This window comes from Sciurus carolinensis, chromosome 13 (genome assembly GCF_902686445.1).
Source record: "Sciurus carolinensis chromosome 13, mSciCar1.2, whole genome shotgun sequence".
Lineage (NCBI taxonomy): Eukaryota > Metazoa > Chordata > Mammalia > Rodentia > Sciuridae > Sciurus > Sciurus carolinensis.
In genome coordinates this window covers 6,645,953-6,665,329 of record NC_062225.1, presented here as the reverse complement: position 1 = coordinate 6,665,329, position 19,377 = coordinate 6,645,953, and the positions used below count along the sequence as shown (strand labels likewise).

The following is a 19,377-nucleotide window of genomic DNA, read 5'->3' as shown; positions in this document are numbered from 1 at the left end:
CTTGTCTATTTTGTTTATCTTTTCAAAGAACCGGCACCTTTTCATTGTTTTTCTGTATTTTTTTGTATCCATTTCATTTATTTCTACTTTGATCTTTATAAGTTCTTTCCTTTCTATTAATTTTGAGTTTGATTTGTTCTTGTTTTTCTAGTTTCTTGAGATTCAGAATTAGGAGTTTATTTTAATCTCCTTTTTTCCATGTGGGCATTGATTGCTATAAACTTCCCTCTTATTTTTGTTTTTGCTGTATGGCATTTGCTGTTGGACATGTTATGTTGTGTTTCCTTTTTCATTGATTTCAAGAAATTTTTAAGCATCTTTTTTTTTTTTTAATTTCCTTTAGTTGTTGATGGACCTTTATTTTATCTATTTATTTATATGTGGTGCTGAGCATTGAATCCAATGCCTCACACCACATACTAGGCAAGCACTCTACAACTGAGCTCCTAAACCTCCTTTGAAATTTTTTTCCTTGATCCACCAATTGTTCAAAAATAAGTTGTTTAATTTCCATGGACTTGTGTAGTTTTCAAAGTTTCTCTTGTTACTGATTTCTAGCTGTTATCACCTTGTGTCTGAAAAGACACTTGATATGATTTCAACTTTTTGAAATGTATTGAGACTTGCTCTGCAGTCTCGAATATCCTGAAGAATATTCCATGTGCTGATGAGAAAATGTGACTTTCACAGCGGTGGGACAGAATGTCGCATAGACGTCAGTTCATTCTATTTGGTTTAGGGTTCAATTTAACAGTGCTGTAGCTGTGTTGATTATCAGTTCAGATGACCTGCCCATTGCTGAAAGTGGGGTGTTTAAGTCCTACATTGTCATTGTGCTGGAGTCCAGGTCTTTCTTTAGGTCTGATGATATTTACCTTATGTATTGGGTACATACATATGTAGAATTGCTGTTTCCTCCTACAAAATTGATCCTTTTAGCATTATATTAAGTGACTTTATCTTTTTACTCCTTTCAGTTTTATTTGATATGAGTCTGGCTACTCCTTCTTTCTTTTGGATTCCATTAGCATGGACTATTTAATTCCATCCCTTTGCTTTCAGTCTGTGTGTGTCCTTGGGAGCAAAGTGAGTTTCCTGTAAGCAACATACAGTTGGATCTTTCTTTATAATCACTTCAGAAACATTATATCTTTAAATTGGATAGTTCCATCCATTTACATTTAAGGTCATATTGATGGGGAAAGTCCCACAGCTATTATTAATTTGTTTTCTAGTTTTGTTGTACTTTTTTTCTTCCTCCCTCTCCTTCGTGGTTAAGCGATTTATTCCAGAAGTGTGCTTTGATTCCTTGCTTATTATTTCTGATTTTTATAGATTTTGGCTTTGTGGTTATTGTGAGGTGTGCAAAAAAAAAAAAATCTTTTGATTCTAATGATCTATTTCAAAATGATAGCCACTTAACATGATTGTAAAGCAAAAGAACAAGGGAAAATACATGGTACAGTGTGGATAAGCATCCCCAAAGGCCCATGTATTAAAGGCCTGCTTCCTAGTCTTTGGCACTATTGGGAGGTGATGGAACCTTCAGAAGGTTGGGGCCTACTTGGAAGTCTTCTGGTCGTGTGGGGTTGGGGCCTGTGAAGGGGAGACTGGGACCCTGGGCCCTACTTTCTCTCTCCGTTTCACAGCTGCCATGAACACAGCAGCTTCCTCAGCCGCACACTCCTGCCATGATGTACTTCCTCACGACAGACCCAAAACCAGCAGGGCCAATCCCATATGCTGACACCTCCAAAAGTTGGAGCCAAAATAAACTTCTCGCTCTTTTAAGTTGAGTACTTCAGGCACTTGTTACAGCAGTGGAAAGTTAATACACACAATGTTCGAGAAGACTCTTCACTGGCGACCACTGCTCCCCACATTCTGAGTTTTTGGTGATGCTCCATTTTACATCTTGAAGTGATGCTGGACCACTCACAGCAACAGGCCTGGGGCCCGGGGCTAGCTTGCATTCTCTGCCCAGGGCCTGGGGTCCTGCTCCCTTCTTTGCTGCCCAAGGTTGGAGAGGAGTAGGGGAGACAGGTAGCCCCCTGGTTGAACGCCCTTCCTGTCTCAGCAGCCCAGTCCTCAGATGCTGGCTTGGGGGTTGGAGGCATAGAGTTCTGCCCAGAACTGCGTTTTACCATGGTGGGTCTGGTACTGGGTTTCTAGTCTCAAGCCTGACTTCCTTCTCTTCCCCCCTCAAAGTGGAAGGCGTCTCTACGTCGCACTCTGGAGTTGGGAGTGGGGGACAGAGCGACTCTTTCCTCCCTGCCTTCTTCAATACATCTTCTTGTTTTGCTGTACCAAATGCAGGCACTCCGGGCTCTTCCCTGATTTCTTTCGTTCTTCTGTAGGTAGCCTGGTGCATAAATATCTGCTCTGCTTAATGTGTCTGTCGGGAATGGTCACTGGAGGATCTGATTCAGATGTCACCTGTTCCACCTCTCAGTTTGAATTGGTTGATTTTTCTCCTTATTAAAGGCCACATTTTCCTGCCTCTTTGTATGCCTGGTAGCCTTGGTTTGAATCCCAACTATTGTGAACTTTGCCTTGTTGGGTCCTGGATGGTCCCGTATCCCTATCAATCTTCTTGAACTCTGTTGTAAGCTGCAGTTATGTCACCTACAAATGCTTTCTTCCTTATGTCTTGCTTTGGTGCTTTCTTAGGAGTGCCCAGCATGCTACTCGGTTGAAGGCTAAACATTCCATGTCACTGAGGCAAGACCCTCCAGAGTGGTCTACCCAGGGCCCCATAACTTACACTAAGCGTTCAGGCTGGCGAGAATGAAGGCTGTTGATGAGTCTGTGTGAGTTCTAAGCCTTTCTCTTCTATTTCTTTCCCGGATCACAGCAGGGTTGTGGACCAATTGAGATTCTGCCTCAGTGACACCAAGCTGTGGGTGGGAACAGAAGCAGACCAGACTCTCTATGGGCAGCCATCAGGGCCAAAGCGAGGTTACAAAAGCTTGGATGACTGTCCCACAGAGGGACTGTCCTGACGAGATTTTCCTCTTAAAATTGAAATAGTACATTCAATGTAGTTCACCAAGATGTCTGCTTGGAGCTATTGTGGGTCTTGGTTTTGGGGGTGTGAATGTTTTAGATTGAAACCAAAGAACAATTCCAGGTCACTGTCCAATTCCAGAGACCTCTAGCTCTTCTGTCTCCCTAAGAAATAACAACTAAACCCTTCAGACTGACTACACCACTGATAGACTCCCTCTATCAGTCTGCCTGGACTTCCATAAATAAAATACTGCAGGCTGAGGTGGCTTCAGCAACAGAAATCTATCTTCTCACAATTTGGGGAACTGATCCAAGATGGTGGACTTGAGGGAGGCTGCATTCCTTGTCACTCCGTAACTCGGGTTTCAAGCAGAGGATATTTGTTTCTTGGTGAGGCAGTTTCTGCTGTTTATCAATCCCCTGCTGTTTACCCCATTTGTCTACTGTGATCATCTGCAGACAGCCAGCATATCGACGCCTTTTTGAGTGTAGATTGCTCACTGTCAGGCGCCTATCATCCAACATTTGCCTGCCTCTCGCCTGTCCATTGCCTGCCTTACACCTACCCATTACCCACCACCTGAAGTTCACCTCCCAATCGTCAAAGGACAGTCAGCAAACTGATCAGTGACCGCCAGTGGAGTACCAGCTGCCTGCTGTTGCCTGGAAGTTCACTGTGACAGTACCTGCAGGTTTGATTACATGTGACTGCCGCCATTTTGAGACAACAGCCAGGCCCTGTAGGACCCCTGGCCGGACTAACTGAGCCCCATCTCCAGGACCCCTCAGCCTGACCGATCACTCCCTGCCTCTGGGGCCCTCACATCAACTGACTGCTCCCTCTTCCAGGACCCCCAGACCGAATGACTGCACCCTATCACCGGACCCCAGACTGACTGATTGCACCCAGCCTCCAGGATCCCACAACCACACCAAACACACCCCATCTCCAGGACCCCTGCCTGATCAACCTCACCCTGCCTCCAGGACCTCCAGCCAACCACATCCACACCCCGAGCTGCAGCTCCCCTTTGCTAACACATGTGGAAGCCAGAGCAGCCATCTTGGATAATCCTGGGAGCAGTATCTCCCATCTTTAGGTGGGGCAAATCCCATCCTGAGACGCCTGCTGGAGGCTTGAAGTTCATTGTCAGGTACCTCTCATGCATCAGGCTACTGAAGACTGGGAGGTTTCATTACTATATGACTGTTATACTGTAGATTTTCTTTTTTCTCCTTATTAAACAATTTTAAGTTTTTATTTCTTTACTTTTCTTGCTCTCTTTTCCTTTTGTTTACCCGTTCCCTCAGAGTCTCTTTCTCCCTTTTTGCATGCTAACAACCAATTTCTTTTGATTATACTCTCACCCTTTCTATTATCTAGAACTTCTGTATATTCTTTTCTTATCCCATTAATAGCTACATCCTACATCCCTCTGAATCCTCTTTGTCCTCCATTAGAAACAGTAGACTTAATTGCAAATCGGTGTGTTATACTGAAGGTAATAATTGAACTTATTCTGTTCATTATGACAATATTGTTAATGTCCTCGTAGGAGCTATTTGGTCTAGGATTGCATACTGTCTGAATTGGGCACTGCTAATATTGATATCCCCCTTAAAGAAAACTTTTAGGAAAACTATAGGGCCATGATAAGCCTATTGGGGGTAATCTGCAATACCCCAGATCTCCATTGCTAGAGGGGAAGATACATGAACAACATGAAAAAATAAGGGAAGAAAGTGATCAAAACAAATCTAGATTTTATATGAATAGAATCCAATGACAGTATGTTAGAAGAAATGTCAGAAAAGGACTTCAGATTATACATGATTAAGATGCTTCATGAAGCAAAGGATGAGATAAGAGAGCAAATGCAGGCAATGATTGATAATATCAATAAGCAGTTGAAAAAGAGCAACTGCAGGAAGCAAAAGATCATTTCAACAAAGAGATAGAGATTCTCAAAAAAAAAAAAAAAAACAAAACAAAAAAAAAAAAAAAACAAAAAAAAACAAAGGAAATCCTTGAAATGAAGGAAACAATAAACCAAATAAAAAGCTCAATGGAAAGCATCACCCAAAGACTAGACCACTTGGAAGACAGAACCTCAGACAATGAAGACAAAATATTTAATCTTGAAAATAAAGTTGCCCAAACAGAGAAGATGGTAAGAAATCATGAACAGAATCTCCAAGAACTATGGGACACATCATGAAAAGACCAAATTTAAGAATTATTGGGATTGAGGAAGGCACAGAGATACAAACCAAAGGTATGAACAACCTATTCAATGAAATAATATCAGAAAAATTTCCCAAACCTGAAGAATTAAATGGAAAATCAATTATGAAAACACCAAATACACAAAATCACAACATATCCACACCAAGGCACATTATAATGAAAATGCCTAACATTCAAAATAAAGATAGGATTTTGAAGGCCGCAAGAGAAAAGCATCAGATTACATATAGGAGGAAACCAATACAGATATCAGCCGACTTCTCAGCCCAGACTCTAAAAGCTAGAAGGGCCTGGAACTACATATTTCAAGCTCTGAAAGAACATGGTTGCCAACAAAGAATCCTATACCCAGCAAAACTAACCTTCAGATTTGAAGATGAAATAAAATCTTTCCATGATAAACAAAAGTTAAAAGAATTTACAAATAGAAAGCCTGCGCTACAGAATATTCTCAACAAAATATTCCCACGAGGAGGAAATGAAAAACGACAATGGAGGTCAGCAAAGGGAGGAACTACCTTAAAGAAAAATCCACTCAAAGGAGAAACCAAGCCAAGGTAAAAACCAAAAATAAGCCAAATGATTTGGAATACAAATCATATCTCAATAATAACCCTGAATGTTAATGGCCTAAACTCATCAATCAAAAGACATAGACTGGCAGAATGGATTAAAAAGAAAGACCCATCAATATGCTACCTGAAAGAGACTCATCTCATAGAAAAAGACATCCGCAGACTAAAGGTGAAAGGATGGGAAAAAACCTACCACGCACATGGACTCAGTAAAAAAGTGGGGGTTTCCATCCTTATATCAGATAAAGTGGACTTCAAGCCAAAGTTAGTCAGAAGGGATAAAGGACATTTCATACTGCTTAAGGGAACCATAAATCAGGAAGACATAATGATAGTAAATATTTATGCCCCAAATAATGGTGCATCCCTGTACATCAAACAAATCCTTCTCAATTTCATGAATCACATAGACCACAACACAATAATTCTGGGTGACTTTAATGCACTGCTGTCACCACTTGATAGATCTTCCAAACAAAAACCAACCAAAGAAACCATAGAACTCAATAACACAATCAATAACCTAGACTTAATCGACATATATAGACTATTCCATCCATCAACGAGTGAATTCACTTTCTTCTCAGCAGCACATGGAAACTTCTTGAAAATAGACTATATGTTATGCCACAAAGCAGCCCTTAGGAAATGCAAAAAAATAGAGATACTGCCTTGTGTTCCATCAGATCATAATGGAATGAAAGTAGAAATCAATGACAAAATAAAAAACAGAAATTACTCCAACACCTGGAGATTAAATAATATGCTATTGAATAAAACATGAATAACAGAAAACATCAGGGAGAAGATAAAAAAATTCTTAGAGGTCAATGAGAATGACAATATAACATATCAAAATCTCTGGGACACTATGAAAGCAGTACTAAGAGGAAAATTCATTGCATGGAGCGTATTCAAGAAAACAATGAAAAGTCAACAACTAAATGACCTAACATTACAGCTCAAAGTCCTAGAAAAAGAAGAACAGAATAACAGCAAAAGTAGTAGAAGACAGGAAATAATCAAAATCAGAGCTGAAATCAATAAAATTGAAAAAAGAAACAATTCAAAATATTGACAAAACAAAAAGTTGGTTCTGTGAGAAAGTAAACAAAATAGACAAACCCTTAGCCACACTAACAAAGAGAAGGAGAGAGAAAACTCAAATTACTAAAATTTGTGATGAAAAAGGAAAAATCATGACAGACACCACTGAGACACAGAACATAATGAGAAGCTACTTTGAAAATCTGTATTACAACAAAATAGAAACTACCAAAGACATTGACAAATTTCTAGCGATATATGCTCCTCCCAAACTGAACCAGGAGGACATACACAATTTAAACAGATCAATATCAAGCAATGAAATAGAAGAAGCCGTTAAAAACCTACCATCCAAGAAAAGCCCAGGACCAGACAGATTCTCAGCCGAGCTCTATAAGACCTTCAAAGAAGAACTCATTCCAATACTTCTCAAGTATTCCAGGAAATAGAAAAGGAGAGTACCCTACCAAACTCATTCTGTGAAGCTAATATCACCCTCATACCCAAACCAGGCAAGGACACATCAAGGAAAGAAAATTTTAGACCAATATCCTTGATGAATATAGATGCAAAGATCCGTAACAAAATACTGGCAAACCATATCCAAAAACATATTAAGAAAATTGTGTACCATGATCAAGTGGGGTTCATCCCTGGAATGCAAGGATGGTTTAACATCCATAAGTCAATAAACATAATCCACCATGTCAATAGACTTAAGGATAAGAATCATATGGTTATTTCAATTGATGCAGAAAAAGTATTCGACAAAATACAAAACCCTTTCATACTCAAAACACTAGAAAAAATAGGGATAGTAGGAACATACCTGAACATTGTAAAGGCTATTTATGCTAAGCCCATGGCCAACATCATTCTTAATGGAGAAAAACTGAAACCATTCCCTTTAAAAATGGGAACAAGACAGGGATGTCCTCTTTTACCACTTCTATTCAACATTGTCCTTGAAATACTAGCCAGAGCAATTAGACAGACTAAAAAAATTAAAGGGATATGAATAGGAAAAGAGGAACTTAAGCTGTCACTATTTGCTGATGACATGATTCTATATTTAGAGGATCCAAAAAACTCCTCCAGAAAACTTCTAGACTACGTCAATGAATTCAGCAAAACAACAGGTTATAAAATAGACATATAAATCTAAAGCATTTTTATACACAAGCGATGAAACATCTGAAAGGGAAATGAGGAAAACAACTCCATTCACAGTAGCCTCAAAAAAAATAAAATACTTGGGAATCAATCTAACCGAAGAGGTCAAAGATCTCTACAATGAAAACTACAAAACATTGAAGAAAGAAATTGAGGAAGACCTTAGAAGATGGAAAGATCTGCCACGTTCTTGGATAGGCAGAATTAATATTGTCAAATGGCCATACTACCAAAAGTGCTATACAGATTCAATGCAATTCCAATTAAAAGCCCTATGACATTTCTCATAGAAACAGAAAAAGCAATCATGAAATTCATCTGGAAGAACAAAAGACACAGAATAGCCAAAGCAATCCTGGGCAGGAAGAGTTATGCAGGAGGTATCACAATACCAGAACTTAAACTCTACTATAGAGCCATAGTAACAAAAACAGCATGGTATTGGCACCAAAATAGACAGGTAGATCAATGGTACAGGATAGAAGACACAGAGACATACCCAAATAAGTACAATAACCTCATACTAGACAAGGGTGCCAAAACTTACAATGGAGAAAAGATAGCCTTTTCAACAAATGGTGCTGGGAAAACTGGAAATCCATATGCAGTAAAATGAAACTAAACCCCTATCTCTCACCCTGTACAAAACTCAACTCAAAATGGATCGAGGATCTAGGAATTAGACCTGAGACCCTTCACCAAATAGAAGAAAAAGTAGGCCCAAATCTCCATCATGTTGACTTAGGACCAGACTTCCTTAACAAGACCCTCATAGCGCAAGAAATAAATAAAAGCAAGAATCAAAAAATGGGATAGATTCAAACTAACAAGTTTTTTCTCAGCACAGGAAACAACCAACAATGTGGAAAGAGAGCCTACAGAGTGGGAAAAAATCTTTTCCACACGCACTTCAGACAGAGCACTCATCTCCAAAGTTTATAAAGAATTTAAAAAACTTCACACCCAAATTACAAGAACCCAATTAATAAATGGGCTAAGGAAATGGGCAGACAATTCACAGAAGAAGATATACAGGTAATCAACAAATACATTAAAAAGTGTTCAGCATCCATGGTAATTAGAGAAATACAAATTAAAACCACCCTAAGATTTCATTTAACTCCAATTAGAATGGCTATTATCAAGAACACAAGCAATAATAAGTGGCGTGGATATGGGGGAAAAGGCACACTCATACATTGCTGGTGGGGTTGCAAATTGGTGCAGCTACTCTGGAAAGCAGTATGGAGATTCCTCAGAAAACTTGGAATGGACCCGCCATTTGACCCAGCTATCCACTCCTCCATTTATAACTAAGGACTTAAAATCAGCATACTACAGTGATGCAGCCACATCAATGTTTATAGCAGCTCAATTCACAATAGCTAGATTGTGGAACCAACCTAGATGCCCTTCAATTGATGAATGAATAAAGAAACTGTGGTATACATACACAATGGAATATTACTCAGCCATAAAGAACAAAAAAATTATGGCATTTGCTGGTAAATGGATGAAGCTGGAAATTATCATGCTAAGTGAAATAAGCCAAGCCCAAAAAACCAAAGGCCAAATGTTTTCTCTGATAAGTGCATGACAACATATAACGATGGGGGGTAGCGGGGGGAAGAGAAGAATGAAGGAACTCTGGATGGTGTAGAGGAAAAGGGGGTGGGAGGGGGTGGGGGACGGAAAGATAATAGAATGAAACAGACAGTATTACCCTAAGTATATGTATGATCACATGAATGGTGTGAATCCACATTGTGCACAACCATAGAAATGAAGAGTTGTATCCCATTTGTATACAATGAATCAAAATGTGTCTGTAAAAATAAAAAAGATTAAAAAAAAAAAAAAACAATTTGGGGGGCTGGGAGTCCAAGATGAAGGCACTGTTACCCGTGGTCTCTGCCAAAGCCTTTCTTCCTGGCTGACTTTCCAGCCATGTCCCTGCATTCCCCTTAAGGGCTGTTCCTCTGGAGAGCGCTCTCTGGTGGCTGTCCCTCTTCTCAGGAAGATGCCACTGCTCTGGGATTAGGGCCCCACCCCTGTGATCACCTTAAACCTTCACGGCCCCCAAAGGCCCTATCTCCACAAGAGTCGTGTGGGGCCTGGGGCGTCAGCATGAATGAGGGGCCACGATTCGGTCCATAGAAGTCCCTCGGAGAAGCACCTCAGCCGCGGAGTTCTCACCCTCTGCCTGGCAGAGATGTTCACGTTAGCCGACTTCATTTTCAGTATGTCCAAATGGCAGGGGCTGTCCGGGTCCTGGGGTGGCTGTCCGGGTCCTGGGGTGGCTGTCTGGGTCCTGGGGTGGCTGTCTGGGTCCTGGGGTGGCTGTCCGGGTCCTGGGGTGCAGTGTGGAGCAGCTCCCGCTCACAAGCCCGCCCAGGTCTCTCCTTTGGAATCCCCAAAGAGGTGGTCCTGGCTATTGCACCTCCTGGTGCCCGGACCCCAATCACGACACCCATCATAGAAAAAAACCATCGTCACAGGAGTGTGGCAGGTCACACGGAGCAAGTCACCGAAGCTGAGGCCTCCGCCTCCCTCCGCCCACCTCCAGTTCCCGTCTCCTCTTCAGAGGCACCTTTGTCCCCCGTCAGCCTGGCTCCTTGCTCTTGGCCCCGTGTTTGCCTCTAACCCAGGTCGTACCGGGGGCAGTGCAGCCTGGTTGGTAGAGATTCCAAACACTGCTGCGCTTAGCTTCGCCTGGGGAGCTTCCGGAAACCCCAGCCCTCACCCTCTGTCTGATGGTGGGAGACGTCCGAGTTTTTTGCAGGTGACCAGGTTTCTCTTGTTGTGAGTGGTGAGGTCTTGGGCAAGTGACAACCCAGAAGGGAGACAGCGGTGCAGCAGAGCCCGGCTCGTGGATTGTGGTAAAGCGTGAGAGGAGTTAACACTTGAGAGGAGCCTAGAACTCTGCCTGACATGGACAGCACGGTCTTCGGGGTCGGCTATGATCACTACCAAGTGTGCTCTGCAGGAGACCAGCACCTTCCAGAAGAAAACCCTCCACTAACTGAGGGTCCGCACAGGGAGTCGGTGTACTGACTGAGCTGACGTTTGTCAAGTACCTGCTTGGTGCAAAACGGGCGTTGTTTAACTTTGACAATAATCCCTCCACATTGATATTACTATAGTCATCTTGCAGAAGAATACACTCAGTCTGAAAGAGGTTCATTCAGGCTAATGATGGAGTTGGGATTTATAACCGGCTCAGGGCTGGGGATGTAGCTCAGTTGGTAGAGGTCCTGCCTCGCAAGCACAAGGCCCTGGGTTCAATCCCCAGTACCAAAAAAAAAAAAAAAAAAAAAAATTATAACCGGGTCATTCTCATTCCAAAACTCAGGACCTTGGTTATGAAAAAAATGATTTGGGCCAGGCGCTGCTATAATCCCAGCAGCTCAAACCCTGTCTCTAAATAAAATATAAACACGGGCTGGGGATGTGGCTGGGTGGTTAAGCTCCCCTGGGTTCAATCCCTGTGCGCACGCGCCGGGGTTACTTCAATGCCATTCAGCACTAAAACTGCCCCAAGGATGCTTCCACCCTGCAGGTGGGCGGGGCCGGAGCTCCTGAACGTCAGGCCAATGCTTTGCTTTTTTCTGGATAGAATAGATGCTAACAGTATCTGAAAAAGTAGTACCGAGATGGATGTAGCCTCACTAAAAACTTCTCCTTTAGCGCAACTCAGCAGCAAAACCTCTATCCTGCGCTGGGCATTCAGAACCAGACTCCGCGCTTGCGAGCCGTGTGAACACGCGCCAATGCCTCAATTTCTCTGCGCCTTGGTTTCCTCACCTGTCAAATGGAGATCGCGGTAGTACCTCTCTAGAGAGCTCACTTCAAGTCCAGCCCTGAGGGCAGAGCCTGACGTAATCGGTGACCATCGTCACTGTGCTGTTGCCATTTAGAGAGCCGATCAGTCTTTGATGGCTAAAATCCCAGGCAGCCATTCCGAATTGTACAAAAAGCTCTCTAAGCTAAAGACCAGCAGTAGATTTTCATCGTTTCTTTTTAATATTAACAATTCAAACCTGCATCCACCCTCTCCCTTCCACATACACACTCCATATTCCTTCCCCAGCCTGTGTCCCTTCCTGTGGGGTCCCAGGAGTGGTGGCCTTCAGCAAGAACTGGAAGAGTGGATTTAGCCTCCCTCGTAGCTATGGAGGGTGGGTTAGAGGACTGCCTGGCACAGAGCATTCGGGTGTGATTTAGGCTGCAGTCAGATGACGCCATCATCCAGATCTCCTCTACCTTCCAGGTCCCTCCAAGAGCGCACACCTCTTGGCAGAGTCTCCCCTTGACTGAGCTTGAGTCCTCTGCCTCTTCTTTTCAAGGAGGCCTCAACCTCTGGACTTCCAAGCTCATCTTTGCACAGCTGGATTATTTTTGGTTGGGGGGGGGCACCAGGGTTGAACCCAGGGGTGCTTTACCACTGAGCCATACCCCCATTCTTTTTTATATTTTATTTAGAGACAGGGTCTCACTGAGTTGCTTAGGGCCTCACTAAGTTGCTAAGGCTGGCCTCTGATTTGGGTTCCTCCTGCCTCAGCCTCCCGAGTCGAGGGGCTAGGATTACAGGCGTGCGCCACTGCACCCAGGTTACACAGCTGGACTTTGATCAGAATGCCCCACCCAGGCTCTCTCTCTCCTCCTCCTCCCCCAGGGGATGGCTGATCACCAAGGCCTGCCTTCAGCAGCTCAGTTGAGCCAGGATCCTCTTTACCCCTGAGGTCTCCAGTTAGTGACTTTCCATCCAATGAACACCCCCACCCTGTTCTGTGGCTGAGAATCCCGACTCATCCGTGCTGCATTTAAAATCCAGCCCAGTTCCACGCTGAGGTCTGGGACAGGACAAGTCTGGCAAGAGTTCCTGGGACATCTGATGTCCCGGCTTTAGCTACTGTCCAGCTCTGGCTCTTTTTTAACAACACACACACGTGCACGCACACACACACTCTGTAGCACATTCGTTGTCTCTCAGGCAGCTCCTCAAAGCTAAGCAAGAAACTCTCCTAGTTAGGGACATGGAAACAAGCCCAGCCCTAGTTGCAACATATACACTAGTGACATAAATCGCACCCACCGCAGTCTGTCAGGGCCACGCTGGTCGTGCGAGGTTTGCCCACCAGCCTCTGGACCTGGGCCAGGGTGCTGAAGGCTTCCTCCATCTCCCTCCAAATGAGGAACACGTCTTCTCTGACTCCGGCCCCTGGAAAGGGAAACAGCGTGAGCAGCCTCCTGAGACGGGCCTGGGTACACTTGTGGTCCTAGCACGCCTGGCACGGTCTAACTAAGTTTCTAGAACATTCCTGAACATCCAGTTCCACTGATCTCTTCCTGAGAATCAGAACTGAAATCCCAAGGAAATGCTGCCACCTCCAGAAGGCACAAATGCAGACTTTAGGACGTAATACATTCTTATAAGCTAAGTATTTGTACTAGTCAAATATTTTAAGATAAATTATGGAAAGAATAAAAACAGTCCACAACACCTCACAAGCCAGGTGTGGTGATGCCATAATTTCATTCTTCTTTATGGCTGAGTAATATTCCATTGTGTATAGATATCACCTTTTCCTTATCCATTCATCTGTTGAAGGGCACCTAGGTTGGTTCCATAGCTCAGCTATTGTGAATTGAGCTGCTATAAACATTGATGTGGCTATGTCACTGTAGTATGCTGATTTTAAGTCCTTTGGGTATATGACAAGAAGTGGTATAACTGGGTTAAATGGTGGTTCCATTCCAAGTTTTCTGGGAGATCTTTGTACTGCTTTCCAGAGCGGCTGCACCAATCTGCAGTCCCACCAGCAATGTATGAGTGAACCTGTTTCCCCACATCCTCGCCAACACTTATTCTTGCTCTTATTCTTGATCACTGCCATTCTGACAGAGTGAGATGGAATCTCAGGGTTTTAATTTGCATTTTTTTAATTGCTGGAGCTGTTGAACATTTTCCATATATTTGTTGACTGATCATATTTCTTCTGTTGAGAAGTGTCTGGTTAGTTCCTATCAAAGTTTCTTTCAAAGAAGCCAAAAAGGAAGGACAATCTTGGGGGGGTTGACACATTGCTGCCCCCACCAAGCCAGGTTCCTGCCCTCTAGCCAGAGCCCATGTGTGCAGGTGTCCCCGCTGGCTCCCCATTTCAGCGGCGTCCTGGGGCCCCGCCCCCAGCAGAGCATGACTTAAGGCCTTGGGTTAGGGGCCCTGCTCTGGGACTGGCTCTTGCAGATGAGAACTCAGCAGGCCTGCGCTCTGGTTTTAAACCCTCCGTTCCTGTGAAATGTTGCTTAAGCACAAAGCCAGATCCTTCAATGCCACAGAATAAAGGCCGGCTCAGCCCACCAGTGAGGTCACCGACCAAGCCCGCCACTAGGTGCAACTCGCCTCGGACCGACACTTCAGGGGCAGGTCCCCACTGGGTGCCTGGGCTCAGGTCTTTCTAAACAGTTCCTCACCTCTCCTCCCACGGCTCTGTAGGCAAAGCCAGTCACGCCCATTTTACAGTCAAGCAAAACTGAGGTGGAATAGGTAGTCCAAGGTCAAGCAAAAGCGAGAGCAGAACAGGGAGTCGACCGCGACATCGCCCCCCTGGCTGCCCCATACGGTTGCCCTGGGAACCAGATAGATGTTGAGCGAGGGGCCCTGCAGCCCCCCACTAGCAGAGAGACCCCACCAGCCAAGCCTGACTCCATATTAGCTCACAGGTGTTGAAAAGGGAGCTAAACCTCGGCCATGACAGGCTGCATTTAGGGATGAAAGATTTCAGGCCTAGAGAGCCGATTCCAGGAAGGCCACTAGATTAGGACTGGCCTTTGGCAAACAACCAATCGGGAGCTAGCAAGCCACTGCCCAGCATTCCAAACCACAACGTCAAAATGTTAAGACCTGGGTGCCTAAGCCAACGGAAACATGCCAAACCACACATGCTGGAAGATCAGCCAACCGTGTCCTCTGCCTTGTTCAAATTTCCCGCTCTACTGTGCAGCTCATAAAAATCCCACTGAATGGAGACTGGGACTCTCAGCCAGTACCTGCTGGGTCACAAACGCTGTGAGTCCCAGCTGAGCTTGCAATAAAGACCCTGTTGCTTTTGCATGGAGACGGCTCCCTGGTGGTCTTTGGGGATTCGTGATCTGGGCACAACAGTGTCTGAGAACCTGGAAGCACAGAGAGCAAGACCACCGCTGGGTCTGGGGCACCCCAGGAGACTCGACCACCAGAGCCCAAGGGCTGACCCCAGGCCACCGGGACAGGCGGTGGCTCGCAGGAGCGGGTGCTTCCGACTTTTGAAATAAGGCCAGTAAGGACAGGGCCAAGCAGAGGCGCGGGGCTCAGGCCCTTGGAAGTTGGCGAGGTCGGTGAGAAGGGGACGAGTCCTGACGCAGACGGCGGCCAGCCCAGCGCCCGCACAGCCCGGCCAAGAAGCGAAGGGCAAGGCGGCGTGTGCTGGGCTCCGCGCTGGGGCTCCCCAACCTCCCGCAGCTGCCCGCGGGCACCGTCAAGCGGAGGGCGAGGACCTGCGGCCCAGCCGGTACCCCGCGGGATTCTCCCTTAAAGGTTTGGAAGGCGACAAGGCTCGCCTCTGGACTCATGGGCGACATCCTACGAGCCAGCCCACCACAGCTCAGCGTCCAAGGAAAAAGCTCCGAGGAGAGGCCCTTGATTCCCCAGGAAAACGTGTCCCGGGCCAGGGGACCAGCTCCCCGCGCGGGCGGGAGCCAGGACATCAGTCCCCAGCTTCGTGGCTGCGCGGACTGCGGATGGCGCAGGCCACGTGAAAGCGGAGCAACCCCAAACCCTGCGTTGGACCCGCTCTGCTTTAAGGCGGGCCAAACAGAGCAGCTGCTGCAAACGCGCAGGGACCGAAGGCAGAACGGGAAGCGGGAGTTGATCCGAGAGCGCCCCAGCGCAGGGGAGAGCCGGCATGCTTCTCGGGGTCTTCTGAGAAGCCCCTCGGGGATCTGCAGAGGATGGGCGGCCCAGGAAATCTGCACCAGCGGGCTCTGTGAGCTTGGGGTTCTCCAGGCTGACCCCAAGAGGACCAGGACTGACACGAAGCCCTGTGTGTCTGGACCAGAGAGGTGCCTCACTCGGCAGCAGGACACACAGCCTAGCAGAGACATCCAAGACCCCCGCGGCCCCCGCTGAAGGCTCAGGTCGAATGCGGATGTCACAGGAAGCTGCTGTGGTAACCGGCCCAGCTGGCTAGGGTGACAAGAGAAGTGAGGCCCAGGACAGGTCAGTGTGGCTTTGGCACAGGGACAGTTCAGTCCCCTGCTGCCAAACACCACCCCTCTGGGACATGGTCTACAGGGTGAAGCTCAGTTGTCACCGTCCACAGACAAACAGGCTCACTTAGCAAAGACGGGCTGAGCACCCGCTGCGTGCTGGGGGGCCGGTGCTGCCGCAGGTGCCCGGGGACCGGGAGCGGCCCGCGGCGTCCCCTCCCAGCTGGGCTCGGGAGCCTGCCGGCAGCCCCTCCGCCGGCCCTCGGGCTCCTTCCGCCCCATCGGGGCCCCGCCTTCACGGGACAGTCCTGGCCGCGCCACCGCGGGCTTTGCCACGAAGCCCCAGGAAGCTGTGACCAGCCTCGCGCTCCGGGCACGCGCCGCGGGTCCCCAGCGTCTCCTTCCGCAGCAGCGCGAGGCCTGGGGTGCCGTCTGCTCTCGGTCCTCCGGGTCCACCGCTTCAAGCGCAGGGACACCTTCACCTTTGCCTGCTGGCAGGACCCAGTGCTTTAGGTGGGTCCTCGTTTGCCCCGATGACGAGGAGACGGTACTGAGCACCTGCTCTTTCTCCTCCCGTGGCCACTCCTTTGCTCCGGGAATACGCCCCGGGTGCTCCAGACACTCAGGGGACGTCCCTTTAGATCCCCATCCCACAGTAAGGCGAGACCAGGCTGAAGCTCCTGAAGACTGGCATTCCAAGGCCAGGAGGGAGAAAGCCATTAGAGAGGTGTCGTGGCACGGGTCCAAGTGACAACGCAGCCGTGGAAGAGAGTAATGCAAACACGAAACCAATATGGGGAAAAGCACACTCATACATGGCTGGTGGGACTGCAGATTGGTGCAGCCACTCTGGAAAGCAGTGTGGAGAGTCCTCAGAAAACTAGGAATGGAACCACCATTTGACCCAGCTATCCCACTCCTCGGTTTATACCCAAAGGACTTAAAATCAGCGTACTACAGTGACACAGTCACATCAATGTTTATAGCAGCTCAATTCACAATAGTCAAGCTATGGAACCAACCTAGGTGCCTTTCAACAGATGAATGGATAAAGAAAATGTGGTATCAATACACAATGGAATATTACTCAGCCATAAAGAAGAATGAAGTGATAGCATTTGCCAGTAAATGCATGGAACTGGAGACTATCATGCTAAGTGAAATAAGCCAGTCCCTAAAAACCAAAGGCCCGATATTCTCTCTGATCTGCGGATGCTAACACACAATGGGTGGGAGAATGAAAGTTCATTGGATTAGACAAAGGGGAATGAGGGGAGGGGAGGGGGGATGAGAACAGGAAAGGCAGTAGAATGAACCGGACAGAACGTTCCTGGGTTCGCATATGAACACACGACCAGGGAAACCACCTCATGTACAGGAATGGGCAGTTGTGCTCCATGAGCGTGTGATATGGCAAAACACACCCCACCGTCATGTGTAGCTAGAAAGAACAAATTTTAAAAAGAGAAAGAAATGATACCCCCCTTGGCAACTCTAGAACCCCAGATCATCCCCGGTCCCACTGTGGGCTGGGTTTCATGGGCCACCGATTGTCTGTGGCCCTGCGTCCCTCCTCCAGCCCTCCCAGGCGAGGGCCGGCCCAGGGGCTGGAGAGTGTGCAGGCCGCCTGGAGCCGGGACTCCCGTACAGCCGGGAGGATCCGGAAGACCCAATGTAACCATGAAAAGGCAGGATTTTTCCCAGGAAAAAAGTAGCACATACTTCTATTTTCAGAAAGCCGTACAACATTTTTTTAAAAAAGGAACACATTGCAAGGTGTTAAAAATTCCCAGAGACCTAAAATGACAATGTAGATTTGACAGAAGGGGAATTTTATCTCCATAAACAGGGAAAGATGGTGAAATCGGTAGCTTTTGTTGGAATGAAAAAAAAAAAAAAATTCCCAGTTCCTTGTGTTAGACTGTGTGTGAGATGTTGGCTGGTGAGGGGTCTCTGAGCCCTGCTGGCTAGATCCGCCCACGGCCCCAGCCACCCAGGAACCGCACGCAGGCCCACCTGTGAAAATGAACTGCTGATTAATTCAAAGCAAACACAGAGTCTGTCAGCATCTGGACAAGTGTCCTAATGTTTTCCTGGGCCACTGAGTATGTGTGTTTCACAGGGGCCCTTACGTTATCTTAGAAGTGATTTCAAATACAAAGGATGAGCCACTTGAGCTATGATCCAGTCGGCGAATGTGGTACTGTCGCCTGGTCCATTGGTGTTAAGTGGAACACTATAAAATGCAAAAGTAAGCCGGGTGTGGTGGCCCATAACCCCAGCAGCTCTGGAGGCTGAGGCAGGAGGATCGAAAGTTCAAAGCCAGCCTCAGCAAAAAGTGAGGCCCTAAGCAACGCAGTGAGACCCTGTCTCCAAATAAAATACAAAACAGGGCTGGGGAAGTGGCTCAGTGGCCGAGTGCCCCTGAGTTCAATCCTGGTACCCCCCACCAACCAAAAAAATGAAAAAGTAATGCAGTAGAAGTCACTTTGTAGACCTGAAGACAACCGTCCCCATTCTCAGAAAGCTTCCACTCAGTAAGAAGCCCAAGCCCAAGCGCTCGGGAGCTGCGGGGCAGGCAGCTGGCGAAGACCAGGCAAAGGAACAGAGAAGAAATGCAAGAAAAAAATGTCCTGGATGGAACGCAGTTGATCAAATCTCCTTAGAAGAGGTGACGTCATGTAAGACACCCGCGCGAGGGGCCAGTGACGCGGTGACTTCAAGGGAACTTCATGAGTTTCCTTAGGAGCAGATTTACAAAAATTGTTTCCCCAGCTTCCTGTCACCAAAAAGGCCTGAGCTTCTTTCAGGTCTAAGGGACTTCCAGTGGCCAGTGAGAACCAGACCGTCTCTCAGGTGTCCCTCGGTTTCTCACGGACAGAATGGACAGAGGAAGAGGCCTGGGCTGTTGTCACGGGGCAGCCCAGCACTGGCCTCGGTCAGCCTCGGTCCTTGCCACCGGTGTCCTGGTGACGCAGGGTCCTGGGCCGGGCTGGGGGGCTGCTCCCCGCTCCGCAGCGTCGCTCAGGAACGAGCAAGCTCTGGTCACGCTCTCGCGCTGCAGGACACGGGCTCGGA

The 19,377-nt window shown here is 46.8% G+C and overlaps 1 protein-coding gene across 4 annotated transcripts in view; it reads right to left on the bottom strand.

Annotated features, from left to right (window-relative positions):
• Vwa3b (von Willebrand factor A domain containing 3B) overlaps positions 1–19,377 on the bottom strand; it is a 179,629-nt gene that overhangs the window by 113,930 nt on the left and 46,322 nt on the right. For 3 of the 4 annotated variants that reach the window (XM_047522799.1, XM_047522801.1, XM_047522800.1), the window contains exon 8: positions 13,148–13,273. The exons of the other annotated variant lie outside the window; for it this stretch is intronic. In XM_047522799.1, coding sequence (XP_047378755.1) covers positions 13,148–13,273 — 126 coding nt within the window. The remainder of the gene's footprint in view (positions 1–13,147; positions 13,274–19,377) is intronic. 4 annotated transcript variants of the gene reach the window in all.